Genomic DNA, 15395 nt, shown 5'->3' with positions numbered 1-15395 from the left:
CTCCACAGGAGGGGTGCTGTGCACTCTGAGTTGCTCCATGAACTTCTGGAAGCTGCTGAGAATAAGCCTGAATAGAGTGTTGCAAAACAAGAGATGGAGATAATTAGTTTCAAGTGACTCTCGAAGATGAGTGTGAACTTCCCATGCTGCCAGAGGTCAAAAGTTGGAGGAAGCATCAGGCAGGAGACGAGTAGGCTGAAATAATGGGAAAAAAATGTTTTTCTACTACTGTGTTTTTTTGTTTGTTTATTTTTAAAGGCAAATATTGTCAACTTAACAAACAAGATAGAAATTCTACTCCTTGGAACACAGAATCTGCTGGGGGAGCCCTGCTGGGGACGGGGGAGCCCTGCCCACGCCTACACCCTGGGACATTACATATTTTTTAAGATATTTGGAAAGGAGTAGAAAAGCTTCTGCATATGTACAGAATTTGTCATCCCTGAAATACAATCCCACTTGAGAAAGGAGCCGTGAAAGGGCAGCAGTGCATTTTCCCTGATTGAGTTGATCACAGATTTGCATGTGGCCCTCTGAGCACCCTAAGTTGTGTTCTCTGTTTCTACTCTGTGCTTTTGGTTTGGATAAAGACTTGAAATTGTAGTGTGTGATATTAAAATACTCAGAACAAGTAAATCAACAAGTAAACCAACTTTTTTTTTAGTCTTTGCTTCTGGATAACTCATTTATAGTCTAGCCCATTGTGGATCAAGCAGAGATGTTTTGTAGGTGGGAACGTTCAGCTCTGTTTTTTCTGGGTTGTATTGGCTGGAAAAACCTTACATATGTATTGCATTGTTTCATAAGTCACTAGTTGGTTCAGTCTTTGTAGTTATCTTAGATTCTGGAATAAATATGCTGATAAAAATGAACAGATATACTTCTTGCTGTGAGTATCTGAAAAACTATTTACAGACTTCGGGGAGAGAAATACTTTAGGTCACAAAAGATATGCAAATCGTTGTGCTTTCACTGTTTCCTGTGTTTTAAGACGGTGACTTATGTCACAATTTGTTTTTTACAGCTGAGAACTGTTCGGGCTACTGCACGTGCGCTCACTGTTTGGAGCAGCCGGGCTGCGGGTGGTGTACCGACCCCAGCAACACCGGCAAGGGCAAGTGCATCGAAGGCTCCTATCGAGGGCCCGTCAAGATGCCAACCCCGTCTGCCACAGGGAAACACAGCTTGGAGCCTGTCCTTAATGTCAGCATGTGTCCTGCGGAGAACAAGTACAATTGGTCCTTTATTCAGTGTCCAGGTAAGTGAGGAAGTTTTAACTGGTCAAACGTTTCAGTGGTAGCAAAAGTTAAATGCAAGGTGAGCGACTTCGTAAGATGGTGGTGATGTTTGTGTTCTCACATGGGGGGAGAAAAAGAGCTTGGAAGACATGAGAAATAACACGTTTTGAGATGCCAGGAGTTGTAAGGTAAAGTAAGCTCTAGAGATTTGCTTTGTGAAGATTTAGCTGCGTTTTTTTCCTTAATCCATGCGTTATTCTAGTGAGATTTTTTTCTTTCTTCAAACCTTAATTGAGATTTTTAACTTTTATTCACTTACTTGCTTTTGGGGTTCTTAAAAAGAAAAGACTGTTCTTTCCCTGAAAGTTGAATAACTCCTAGTAATGCTTAGGGAGATGCTGAAATAAAATATTTGACACTAAATATATAGAATTAAAATTACTCAACTGCTGCTAAAACCTCTCCTTCCTGTTCCTCCTTGTATATCTATCCCACCTGCTGTTTCCAGACCAGTCTGTCCAATATTCACGTAGTTGTTTGGAGTTCAGTTTACTGTGTGTTGCTTTAAATTTCAAGTTTTCTGTGCACGCTTCTCTTTGATTTCACGTATCTGTAGCAAGACTGCAAAAGCCTCTTTGGAAGTTGTGTGAAGTGGTTTCAGTCAGCCTCTCTGGAGCGCAGAGGTGCTATGTGACATGCTGTATTTGAGCACAAATACTCATCCTTCTCTTTTTTCTTCAGCCTGCCAGTGCAATGGGCACAGTAAGTGTGTAAACGAAAGCATCTGTGAGAAGTGTGAAAATCTGACAACTGGCAAGCACTGTGAAACTTGCATCTCTGGCTACTACGGCGATCCTACTAACGGAGGAACGTGTCAGCGTAAGTGATGCCTTAAGTCTTCCCGCCCTGGAGTCTTTGATGTTTGATTTTTTGCTCTTCACTCATTCCTCTACTATCTTAACTGAAATTATAGCCTGATAATACATTTTTTCTTTCCTGCGAGCAAGGCACAATCCTTGCTTCTTCAAATCAAAGATACAGAAATTGCTTGATGAAATTCTTTGACTCGCGCTGCGCAAGATTAAGATGATTTTTACCCTCCTTTGTGTAAGTTTCAAATGACCACACTGAGAAATGGGTTAGCTTTAGTGTTTGCCAGTCCTGTTTTGAAAAGGAACAGTGTTAATCCCAACGTCTTGGACAAATTTCTGCTTATCTAATTTCTGCATTCTATTACATTTGGTTAATGTCTTGTGCATTTATTATTATAGATGTCTGCTTCATAAAAGGATTGCCATATTTCACTGAGGGGTTGGCTGGGTTTCAGTTGAGGGATTAGGTGATCCCTTGTAAAATTGAATTTTAAGTTTGCAAAGAGCTTTTGGTCTCTTTGACACAAAGTACTTTTTCAATTGTGTAACATCCAGTTAACAAAACGGAAAGAATTCTTTCATGAAGGACCCATGAAGTTCTCTTTGGTAATACAGAGAAATAAACATGTGAGATTTGGAGTTTTGTCACTGAACCTTGCAATATTGTTCAGAATTGCTGCAAGTTTTGTAGCATTGTCGCATGGAGACACCAGTTTGAAACCAGCATCCAGCTGTGACAGGTGATAAGCAGGTGTAAGGGAAGATGGTTCTTGCTCCAAAGAGCTTTAATTGAATATAGTTAGGTGGAGTGATTGTAATTGGACACAGCGATGGGAAAGGTAGAACAGAAATAACATTGTGTGGTGTGAGAGTAGTAACAGTGCTTCTGTGACGTGAGCACGGGTGGTTTGTATGCATCCTGGAAGAATAAATTAAGGTCATTAATAAAGAGACATTGAAGACTTTGAGTTGCTCCTTCCAAGTATGGAGGCAATCCAGGAAAAAAAATATTTGGAAATTCATCTAATGTTTAGTGCGAGTAGCATTGGCCTTTTGGTTCAAGGTGGGAGTCAGCAGCTGGAGCACACGTGTCCTGCTTGCTAAAGCAAGAAGCAGGTGACGTTTGAGGCTATGAGGAAGAACCCCTCAGTGCACTGATTCAGGAAGGGTATGAAAAGATGAGAGAATGAGTATGAAAAGACTATGAAGACTATGAAAAGAGTATGAAAAGACTCGCAATATTGTTTGCCTGGCTGTGCTCTCAATGAGTAGCAGTGGGGCAGGGGTGCCCTGCGTAGAGAAAAGGGTGTTGGAGTAGCTGGGGTATGAATTTATGACAGCACAATGACACTGCTACAAAGGAAAAGGTGCATCTTTGACACTTTATTTCAGAACATTATCTGCAAGATTAAATACTGCTGATATTCTTAAACTCATTTTGCATGAAGATAATTTGAAGTGCGGGAATGAATACATTGAGACGGAGTTGGCATGAGAAAATATAAAATCCTACTCTGAGCATTCAGCTTTAATCATTGGATCACAATGTGCCTTTTTCATATTTGTTGCTTTTCTACGCGTGTGGAAATTCAAGAGTATGTTACTTTGGACTCTTTCATATGAGGATTGTCCAAAAATAGTTTGTTGTTGAGATAACGAATGATAGACTAAAGTCATCCAGATGCCTGAAAAAGAAATTAGAAAATGTGTTGAGAGACTGTGGAACAGCATTCATTCTCTATCTGATGAAACTAGTAGCTCATGTCAAAAGTGCTTTGCTCTCAAGTGCTTTGGGCCCAGGTTTTTAATTTGTTGTGATTTAATGCTATTTACTGGGATGGCTGAAGAACGAGGGAGGCAGGAAGTTGGGCAGAAAGACCGACATGGATCGGAAGAGGGAAATCGAGAGGAAATCATCCTATCTGATGCAGCCGGAGTGACTGCTGGCGATGGGTAATTTCTTCGCTCCATGAAAAGGATTCCAGAGGGAGATGCTTCAGATGAGGATCAGCTGATGGGCAGCAGAGCAAACTCCTGCTTTCTGTCTCCTCAAAGCTGTGGTCCCTCCTTCCTTTCCCATCAGTGATGTGCTGATCCCACTCTTCTTGGGCGTTTATGTGCAGTGTTGTGTGCTGCTCTGGTTGAGAGCCCGTGGTCTGTGCTGCAGACAGCTGTTGGTGCACTCCATCCCGATGTGCAAGCATTTGTGCTTTTGCACGCTTAGAGTCCTTGTTCTTGGCCGTGCGGATCTGCAGCGCCAACCCAATGGCCCCAGCAACACGGGGATCATAAATATCATCAAAACAAATATTCCAGACTGCTGTATGTGGATGTTTGGTGTTTCCAGTTCTGATGAGATGTTAGGAGGTTGAGCAGCCGTATAGGGACAGCAGTAGCCTTTCAAACAGGCAAGGCTGAGCAGAGCTGGAAGGGGTGTTGATGCTCTTGGAAAGCCCAGGAGGAGAAGGAAGGGCAGACTGGATGCAATAAGATGCCTTTTCCTGCTGCTCTGTGCCACCGGGGCAGGTGAACTTTGCTGTATCGCTTGTACTTAAGAGTTTTTAACAAACTGCAGTCACCTCTGGAAGAATTGTTTGCGTATCATTGCAGGCATTGGTGTTTGTGGAGCTGGGCAGATAACAACTAAATGGCAGGTAAATCGCTGCTCAGCAGCCGCTTTTAGGAAGTGCCCGACGCGGAGCAGTGTTAATCAGGAAGGGCAGGAAACGCAGCACATCAAATGTAAAAATAGCTGCAAGGTGCTTTCTCCGCATTCAGGATTTTTTTGAATTTTCTGATTAAAGTTCCCCGCGAAAATATGCTAGCGGTAGATAAGGGAGTTATTTGCAAGAGAACGGAAGGCGCTGTTCTGCCTGGAAGGAGATCGCTGCTGCGGCAGCGCTGCTCGACGCCCCCGCGGGTCGCTCGCTGGCGGCACGGGGCTGCCTCGTCCCCCGGGCTGTCTGGAGGACAGCTGAAGCACTCGGCGTGGAAGCGTGGTGCCAGGCAGGTGGGTGCCGCCCTCGGGGTGCTGGCCCAGCACAAACGCAGCAGGAGGAGAGGCGATCCTCTTCGCCGTCTCTGCAAGCCCATGACCCGTGGTTTGTGAAGAAGGTGGAAGGGGACTCGCTGCGGGGTGGTTCTGCTTCGTCGTTCGGGTTCTTTCCACGAGTCCCAGTCAAAAAGCCATTTCCAGTTATCATGGCTTTCTGCTCTAGCATTAGATTCTGGGGGGAAGCTTTTAGACTCCAGTGAGGGTTTTTAGTATGTTTTGTTAAGAGTTTCTTTCCAGCCTCCATAGCCATGAGAACATTTCTCTTCTCTGTATGTGTTCCGCTCCTTCAGCGAATGATCTCCAGTAATGGGGCTCATAGGAACATGGGTAAATAAGGTCATTGCTTTAAATAGAGATGTTTGAGTGCTAAATCTTCCCGATAAACACGTGACTAAGGAGCAGAGCGAGGAAGGTCCAAGCGTTAATGCTCTAGATACAGTGATTTTCATCTAAACAACATGAAACTTGAAATTTTTCCTTATCTTTGCGTGCATTCATGTTGAACATTCAAACAAATTTCCGCATACGTTTGTCAAAGCAGAAGGAAGTACAAGGCATGCTCAATAGTATTAAGAATTAATTTTTTAGTGCCGCTAATGAGAAACGTGTTTGGTTCACAGAATACAATTATTTTGTCAAATCTCCGTTCCATCTACTTGTTTCCACAATAGCCCTTTATGCTTCTTCATACTTTGTTCCGTGTTGCTGCTAGGAAACCACTCATCCACATCTGAGAAGCACAATTAAGCATCTCTGATACAACAGAGCTCCCGTTACATGCCAATACAAAGAAGGCATCAAAAGGATTCATAAAATAAGGTCCAAGGTGGGCAAGAATATTCAGGATGGGGAATATTCTGGCACATACCCTGAAATGGTTTAAAACCAAGACAGGGTAGGTTGAGATTAGATATTAGGAAGAAGTTCTTTGCTATGAGGACGGTGAAGCCCTGGTTCAGGCTGCCCCGAGGAGCTGTGGCTGCCCCATCCCTGGCAGTGCCCAAGGCCAGGCTGGATGGGGCTGGGGACAGCTTGGGCTGGCGGCAAGGGGCCCTGCCCACGGCAGGGGCTGGAATTAGGTGGGCTTTAGGGTCCCTTCCAACCCAAACCATCCTTGGATATTATGACCCACCTCCCTGTTTCTGAATAAGCAGACACCAGCTTTTAAGCATTCTGTTTCCAGCAAGCATTGAGGGATCTCCTCTTCATGGACTCTGTCTAGTGTCTAGTGTCTAGTTCTTGGCTCCCCGGTACAAAAAAGGCAGGGATCTCCTGGAAAGAGATCAGCGGAGGGCCACAAAGATGATACGGGGCCTGGAGCATCTGCCCTGTGAGGAAAGGCTGAGAGACCTGGGTCTGTTCAGCCTGGAGAAGAGAAGACTGAGAGGGGATCTCATCAATGTGTATAAATACCTGAGGTGTGGGAGACAGAGGGATTTGGCCAACCTCTTTTCAGTGGTTTGTAGGGACAGGGCAAGGGGCAATGGCCACAAAATGGAGCCCAGGAAGTTCCGCACCAGCCTGCGAAAGAACTTCTTCCCGGTGAGGGTGACGGAGCACTGGGACAGGCTGCCCAGGGAGGCTGTGGGGTCTCCTTCTCTGGAGATATTCAAGGCCCGTCTGGACGCCTGCCTGGGCAGCCTGCTGTAGGGAACTGCTTTGGCAGGGGGATTGGACCCGATGATCTCTCGAGGTCCCTTCCAACCCCTACAATTCTGTGATTCTGTGACTCTTTCCCTTTTCACGTTGCGTGCTCTGCCATGCCTAGCTCCAGATGAACGCATCTTCCAGATCATTGGCAGAACAGCTCCTGAAAGGCACCTACCGCCTGGAAGTTCTTCCATCCATTATTCTAATTAGAGTCAAGATTACCTCAAAGACAACTTTGTCTTGTTTTGTTTTTGTATGTGCCTCCACTACTTCCTCATGCGTAAACGTCTCGAAGCGTGGCAGCATTAGCGTTTTAATTTGAATCAGGAGCACTCTTTTGAAGCAAACCTCCCGTACGCCCCCATTGCCACACTTGGGGTCATATCTCACGCAGTTGCAGAGTACATGGAGCTGGTCTGTTCTGGGCATGCCACAAACCTGCTGATGTCTGATTTGCTTTACCCACGACCGGGGGGCATCCAGCTTGTGAGACCAGGCTAAATCTATTTCTAAAGTGCACTGGGGCACTCACAAAGTGCGTTCAGCATGGACATCGTGTTCTCAGCACCAAAGGTTTTACACTGCAGATGCACTTCCTTTGATGACAGTACTTTCTCAAAGGCCTATTTATTTCTAGAAACAGCCCTAAAGGCACCAGGAGCTTTGCTTGACTTACAAAAAACAGCGATCACAGTTTTCTCTCAAGAGTTTTGAGTTTGAGTGAAATGTGCTAGCAAGCCCAAAATTATTCCAAATATTATCTTTTCCTTACCAGTTACGGTATCCCTAGTGCTATCTAGCAACACGAGAGGAAGGTAGATTTTTGACTCTAAAAAAAAAAGCCCATTTGGATCGTGATTTCATACAAAACATCAGTCCTGCAACCTGCACTCCCTCCGTGTTGACACACGGTTCTATTTTTAGCAGCCCTTAGTATCACAAAGAAACCAGAGTACCAGAAGAGTTTCCATGTACACTTTAATTGCTGATGTATCGCAGTTTGGCATCTAAAGGACTTAATTGCTTTCAAATCTGTTTCTCTTGCTTCGTTCAACATTGCATCCTTTTTTTCCCCCCTCTGCTCAACAGCTTGCAAGTGCAACGGCCATGCCTCTGTCTGCAACACAAACACGGGGAAATGTTTCTGCACTACCAAGGGAATAAAAGGAGACGAGTGTCAACTGTGAGTTCCTTTCACTTTGTTAGTTGAAATCAAAAGGCTACGCACATACCGGCGTGGAACCCCTTACATTTTTTAATGACTGTATTTATGATGTCTCTACTCATCTCTTCCTGCTGACAGTTGACTAACTTCATTGACTGTGCAGCCAGCCATGCTTCCCCTGGGGGGAGAACATAAACAAAATGATTTCCCGAAGCTTTCTATTTTAAGAACGTTTCAACTGTCATGCAGGATGGATGGGGTGAAAAATAATGCCTCCGCCCCCCAAACTATGCACACCATTTTGTTTTAAGCCTTTACTTTATCCTAGTTACTTTTTAATTGGTAGATTTTCAGTCTCTGTTCTGGGGGAATATAAATATATCTGAAACAAGGCTTTGACATTCAAGCATTTTAATGGAGCTATTTCAGAGCAACAAATTTGCTGGAGGTTTCTCTGTAACATAACAGAAATGCTTTTAATGTCATGTTAGTGGAAATAATTTCGTTTCAAATAATTTCATTGCCAGGTTTATTTTTGAAGCGTTACTCACATGAGTAAACGTTTATAGGACTAGATCCTAAAATGGACATACATGTAAATGGAAACTTTAGGTTTTGACTGTGGCAATCCAATTCCATCCATTGTAAAGAACTGTTAAATACCTTCCAAGTGGATGCAAAAGTTAATTTCCATAATTTTGTATTTTATTTTAATGGCATTATAGTTTGCTTTGCAGGGATCTTGGAGATTTACGTAATTTCTTAAAAGCTCAGTACAGCTCAGACCTATATCTTTTATTTGTAGTTGTGTACTGTGTTGGAACAGGTGATGGTTTATGAATTTTAGTGGCTGGGAATAAATAGATCTGAAAAAAATAATTAAAAATATTTATTTTCTTTAGGTGTGAAGTTGAAAACAGATATCAGGGAAATCCGCTTAAAGGAACATGTTACTGTGAGTATAGCTGGGATTTTGTTTGTAGATAACAAATGTATGACGTTGGAAATATATTTAAAATTCAGTTGCCTCAGATCAGTTTAAAATGCAAGGGATTAAGGATAGGACTAGAAAATACTTTTTGAAAACTTCAACTTTCACTAAAGCATTGTTTAAAGAAAACCAGTGTACTCTTCTTGATACAGTCTTTGTCGCAATTGGAACTTTCAGAACAAAATTTTTCTTTTTGTTGTTGGTTTTTTTTTTTTCCGCATGACCTTAAACTGAAATCTGGTTTTCTGGAAAATACTTTGCAATATATACCTAAGTAAGTAAAAATCAAGGCGTGTTTTTAGATTTTTTTGCTAGTGTGAAATACTGCGTTTTTTATTTTTAATTTTAAATTTTGTTCCATGTTGGGTAAGGCTTCAAAATCGCCATGTTTCCTCTGAAATGAACAGTTGGATTCCTGTGCAACTCAAATATACATTGCCAAGATTCAGAGTACTTAATGGAAACTCTCCAGCTTCTATTTGCAAATACCAGCAATCAGCACACTGGCAAGCATGGACAGATATGATCTTAAATTACATAAAGGAACAAGTCTCCGATAGTATTTTTGTGAAACGCAGAAATTGGCAACATGCTCTATTTAACAAATTTCAAGTCTGCTTGCGTAGCGAAGCAAGGACACTGATGACATCTCGTGATAATCTATTTGCAAGGGTGACCCACCTCATTGGTGCTAATAGCACTGCTGGTAAAGTGGACAAAAAGGGGGAAAAGAAATTTACAGCTCTCACAAGAACAACCTTGTGCTGTACAATTTCAGTCTCATTTGATTTTCTTCTGTGGAAATTTCTCTCTTAGTGCTTCATAAAAGTTGTAGGTATACATCAGAGGCTTGTCTAGCCCATGTCTACCCAGCAAGGGAGGGCATTAAGAGAAAAACAATACCTGCTGTATAGCTTCATATTTATTATTGCTTGGAATACCTCTGCATGGCTTTGGGACTGTGTACAGGTCAGAACACTGCGTTTTAAGAAAACGGTATTGAAATGTAAGGATACTGATGTATCCCCAAAGCGGGTTGTGCACCGTCAGTTACCAGAGATGATACCCAAAACCTAATCAGACATGAGCAGCAGGGCACGCTGGCAGACCAAACAGTGGTCCTGCCATGCCAGGGCATGATGTGATGGAGAGCAGGATGGCAGCTGGATCCTGACCAAGCAGCTGCTCCGTAGACATCCTCCCTGTATACTCCACTGGTGTACAGAAACTTAGCAGAACTTAATCCCCTTCTAAATGGGGATTATACGGACTATTTTATTTTACTAATATTCCATAACAATGTGGAGGTACTGCAGTATGAAAAAAGTAAATGTCTTGGCATGTTTTTTTTCAATATATGTGTATGAACAGTCATTCAGATTAGGTCTGGAGGCTCTTGTCTGAAAAAGGTAAGCTCGTTCCAGTTGAGCCCTCTAGGCTTAACTTCAAAAGGATGAGTGTGTCCCTTTTGTGTGGGATCGTGCATAGGTTGGACTCATTCATAGCAGCGTAGCGACTCCTAGTTGTGCTCAAGGAGTGCTGTACTGTAATGCTTTGCCTTGCTTTGCAGAAGTTTGTTCTGCTCCAAGACGTGGCGTGACTCTCTCTATGCATTCCTTTCAGATACTCTTCTCATTGACTATCAGTTCACCTTCAGCCTTTCTCAAGAGGATGATCGCTATTACACAGCAATCAACTTTGTAGCAACACCTGAAGAGGTAAATTCTCTACTTTCTCTTTAAACATCACCCTTTGGATTTATGGTTGTCTTTTCCTGGCCACGGACAGGATGAGTTTTACAGTATGGTGAGTCTCCAGAGGTGGTCTTTTAACGTGGCATGTGTGTCCAGTTCCACAAAGCAACGAGATATTTTTGAGCTTTGCTTGGCCACGCAGTTTCAAATATCCACAGTAAAATTTCATAGGAACCACAGCTGATTTTTTTTACAGTTGTTTAAACAACTACTGAGCAATTCTAGTTTTGATTGCTGTTCAACACATACCTCGTGTATCTGTTCTTCTTGTTTTATGCACATGACTTGTTTTGTTCTTTATTATGCTTTCCTTGGGGAGGAGAATACTGCTTTCAGAAAATGGAAATAGTTTTCTAGGCTGTCATTTGCTTAATGTGATGATGCTTGATGTATTTGCTTCACGTAAATAACAAATTCCAAGATTTTTTTGTCAGTGAAGGTTTGCTAGAAAACAGTACAGTAAAATTGCTTATCGTAAAAATTATTTTTTATTCTTTTTTTTTTTTCCCCTAGCAAAACAGAGACCTGGACATGTTCATCAATGCATCTAAAAATTTCAACCTCAATATTACTTGGTCAACAAGTTTTGCAGGTAAAATTAGCATGATCTAAGTTGCTTGGTACATTGTTTCAGTTATCAGTTTTTGACAAACACAATTTTAATTGAGGAAATGTCTGTCATTACCCATGAACTTGCTATATAATGCTCTTTAATGCTAGGCTTGGGGGCAGAAGTAAAATGTTAAAAAGAACTATGTTTTTCCATCTTAATGGTGTATTTTGGAAACAGTGGAGGAGCTAATTTAATTTTTAGGAACGTGGTATTTTGGCATACAGTGATTTTGATAGTGCAGTGCAGCTTAACACTGTCACGTTCAGATGAATGGTTAATTTTATAGCATTATTATTCTGGATGGTTGGCTCTTTTTATTTGTCACTTAAAATATGCATTGAAACATCTTTTCTTGTTGCTTCTTAACATTTGAAAACAGCTGGCACGCAGGCTGGGGAGGAAATTCCAGTTGTTTCAAGAACTAATATAAAAGAATACAAGGACAGCTTCTCCAATGAGAAATTTGATTTCCGCAACAATCCAAACATCACTTTCTTTGTTTACGTCAGCAATTTCACCTGGCCAATAAAAATACAGGTAGGAGTTCTTCACACGCGTACAATTCTTTAAAAGTATGTTGTTTCTCTTGAGCAATGTGGCAATTTCAGTGATCTGTTTGTTCTCCAAACTGTGAGAATTCAAGTTGTGTTTTTGCAGTGGAAAATTTCACTAACCTTGCATATTCAAAAGTAATTGTGCAGGTGTAACAGTGCGGGGAATATTAAGCTGATAAGGGGACAGCGGAAGCTCCTACTGTTCCAAAATAAGGAGGATGGCTAAGAAAAACAAGACAAGCACTTGCAAAATGAGTAAAACCAAAACGTCACGGGCCCTCTAGTCACAAGAGAAGAAGGAAAAAAAAAAAGGAAAAGGAGAAATTAATGGTTGGTCAAATAAAATTGTACCTATATGGTATAGTAGTAAGCGTGGAGTAGTTTGTGAACCTGTAGTACTCTGCCAATGAGGATACAGGGGACGACGTAAGCGTCGGATAATAGGGAATATAAGGTTATGACATACTTTTGCTGTGCGCTCCTGCTTGCATGATGCCCAGCATTGCAATCATGAATAAAAGAGCTACTTCACTGAGATCCTTGCCTGAGCCTGGGTTATTGGCTGCAGATTGTTTCTCACAAAATGGAACCAGGTCTCAGTGTAATCCTTCAGCAGAGAAAGGGTTTCGATGTTCCTGATTAAGAGCACAAAGGTGTTGCTGTCTGACATTACTCAACCCAGTGGATCTGAAAATGTGCTGTGAAGTCAAGTGGGATGCCTGATTATTAATTGGGCTATGTTCTTAATCAGGGCTTTGGCTTTAAAGGTGTACATCTTGATGCTGAGGAAAGCAACAAAGACAGCCAAAAAACAAGCCCGGAATGAGAATACCCAAATGTTCTCAGTGTCTCTTTTTAACATCTTGTTCTTTAAAGGCACAGCTGGAGGGCCATCCCTCTTTCTCCTTGTGCTGCCAAAGACCTGTGGTACCTGCAGAATAAGATCAAGTTCATTCTTTCCCTTAATTCTGTGCAGTCAGTTAACACACACGTTGCCTCCGGTGTCAGACTGTCTGATGATAATGCTAATGCTGCAGAAGCAGTGGATGAAGCTTGGTGGATCATGAAAACACTCATAGATCACAGACTGCAATCACAGACTCTGCAACTGCTGCTGCAGCTAATAATTCAGAGCAGCCTTGCGCACCTTCTTGCTCTGGGCTAATCCAAGTATCAACGCACGGTGTACTCAGAGTGATCCAGGGTCCTTTTGAAGGGTAAAGCAACTACTGGGTCTGGAAAAGAGATCTCAGATGAGGCTCTGCATATCTGATGAATTTGAATTCCTACATTTGACCAAGTTTCTTTAAATAAAAAAAAAAGGCATCAGTCAATCTCCACCCTTATTCAACCAATCTAACCAATTACCAAATGAAAACTGGCAATCTCACAAGGATTTACTTGATATTTCAGTCATGTCTGGTGCAGAAACTCACTGTTGCACTTCCAACAAAGATTATACACATTATTATAATATTGAGCGAAGAAATGAGGTCCACCTGGAAAAATGCCCTTAGGCTATGTTTTTCAAGGTGTTTCCTGAACTTTTCTGAAAACATTAAGAATACTTGTGAAATGTCCTCTTTACCTTCTGGTAAAGAGTGGTTTTAAACGCTTAGGAGACTTTGTATTGTTGGTAGATTTTGTTCCTTGTAATACCGCTAACATTATTGGTAATCATTCTCTGGTTTCTGCTTTACCAGTTGTAAAGTCTTAGTTCATTATCAGGTCCTAAGTTTTAGATGTGAAGGGATTTGCAAGAACTGCGAGTTTATGTCATTGGCTACACAAGCAGCAAGCGCTGAGGCAGGCTCAGGGTTTTCCGATTAGTGCAGCTCTCAGTAGAGCAAGTGAGGTCCTGTGTACAAAGTCAGGCACTTGCACGATGATTTATTTAAATTTTCAGGCATCTCTTCTATCAAATTGGTAATCACAGCTGTCAGAAAGAAATACATAATTTATTTTATAACTTGCAGGTTGTACGTTGACTGATATCAGTGTTGACTGTTGGCCTTCCACAATCAGTGCTGGACCTACCTTACCCTGAATTATTTACTTTGCTATTTCTTGTTCAAAGCTGGGTGTTACAACTTAGTAGGTGTTTAAGAACCATACTGATTCCTGTCCCTTAAGCTTTACTGTGCTTAGGCTAATGTCCATCCTATTTGTACTTACAGTGAATTTCTGCATGCTTTTCCAATGCCAGCATGGTCACTAAGCTTGAACGTCCCCTCTGTCTCCTTGTTCGACAGCGAGGTCTCCTGCCTTCCCTGGAGGTGTTCAGACAGCTCATCTCTTCTCTCAGCCTTCAGATTTGTTGGCTTAAGTAAGAGGAACCCGCATTCAAACAGGTTATTCAGGTGCTTGGTTGCCTCATTTGTTTCTCCTCTGTGCTTGTTTGGATCAGCTCACTTGTACAGTTTTGGTCAGCCTTGTTTAAGGGTACGTAGATAGGTCTCACTGTTTCCTTGTACAGCAGTGTTTCTAGATCCTTTATGGACCTTTCTAGGTTCTTTTATGGCAGTATTTTGCTTTGCTCGTTCTCATGGCTGCAGTGATTAATAGTCCTTATTCATTTTAATATGGACTAATATACCCCGTTCTTTTACATCCTTGCCTGCCAACTGATGAGCTCCCAGCCTTGAGAGCGAACATTCTTCTCAGTCCCTAATAGCGTCGTAAAATGTTATCCCGCTGCTGTTACTGGATAATATTGCCAGCCCTAAAGATCATCTAGTTTTTCCTTCGGTGTTATTCTTTCCTATATTTTTACTGTTAATCCCCTTCAACTTTGTCAGCAGAGCGTATGATTAGCACACTTTTTTGGGGTCTGTCATTAATGAGGACATCTTTTTTTGCTGTGAGGGTGGTGAGACCCTTCCCAGGCTGCCCCAAGGAGCTGTGGCTGCCCCATCCCTGGCAGTGCCCAAGGCCAGGCCGCATGGGGCTGGGGAGGCTCTGAGGTCCCTTCCAACCCAAACTGTTTTGTGATTCTGTGAAAGGTCAAAGCCTGTCCAGACACCATCCTTGAACAACTGACTTCTGTCCCCTTTAACCTCTGTGACTCTTGAAATAACCCTCACCATCTGTATCTTACCCAAGAACTCTTCCAACATAGCCTTGCATTGAAAGCCGTAAGGAAATCTGGATTAGCTCAACTGCACTTCTTAGGTCTACAAAACTAATTTTTTTTTTTTAGAAGCAGTGGGTTGACACAGCACACTTTACCATTGTCAACTCTCTTGATGAATTCCATTTTTTTGTTTACTTCTTCAGGTCTTGCATTCAAAACGCGTTCTGAAACTTGTGTACTATTTAGGTCTTGGGAACGTGAATATGTAGATTCTCCCTCCTCCTCTAAATACAAGTTTTAAATTTTCCATAGTGCCATGCTCGGCTGGGTAGATTGCTTTAACAGCCTTGCTACTACCAGAGGCGTTATTTCATGTGCCATTTCTTTTGGAGTGCCGGGATGAATGCTGTTTGCTTCCAGTGACTTTGAA

The 15395-nt window shown here is 42.2% G+C and overlaps 1 protein-coding gene across 2 annotated transcripts in view; it reads left to right on the top strand.

The window, feature by feature from the left end:
- The window catches only part of ATRN (attractin), a 148359-nt gene that overhangs the window by 70923 nt on the left and 62041 nt on the right, over window positions 1–15395 (top strand). For both annotated transcript variants that reach the window (XM_066997066.1, XM_066997067.1), the window contains 7 exons: window positions 1025–1258; window positions 1980–2117; window positions 7905–7998; window positions 8883–8935; window positions 10595–10689; window positions 11239–11317; window positions 11718–11875. In XM_066997066.1, the coding sequence (XP_066853167.1) occupies window positions 1025–1258; window positions 1980–2117; window positions 7905–7998; window positions 8883–8935; window positions 10595–10689; window positions 11239–11317; window positions 11718–11875 (851 nt within the window). The remainder of the gene's footprint in view (window positions 1–1024; window positions 1259–1979; window positions 2118–7904; window positions 7999–8882; window positions 8936–10594; window positions 10690–11238; window positions 11318–11717; window positions 11876–15395) is intronic.

Source organism: Anser cygnoides, chromosome 4 (genome assembly GCF_040182565.1).
Source record: "Anser cygnoides isolate HZ-2024a breed goose chromosome 4, Taihu_goose_T2T_genome, whole genome shotgun sequence".
Classification (NCBI taxonomy): Eukaryota; Metazoa; Chordata; class Aves; order Anseriformes; family Anatidae; genus Anser; species Anser cygnoides.
This window is presented reverse-complemented; position numbering and strand designations above follow the sequence as displayed.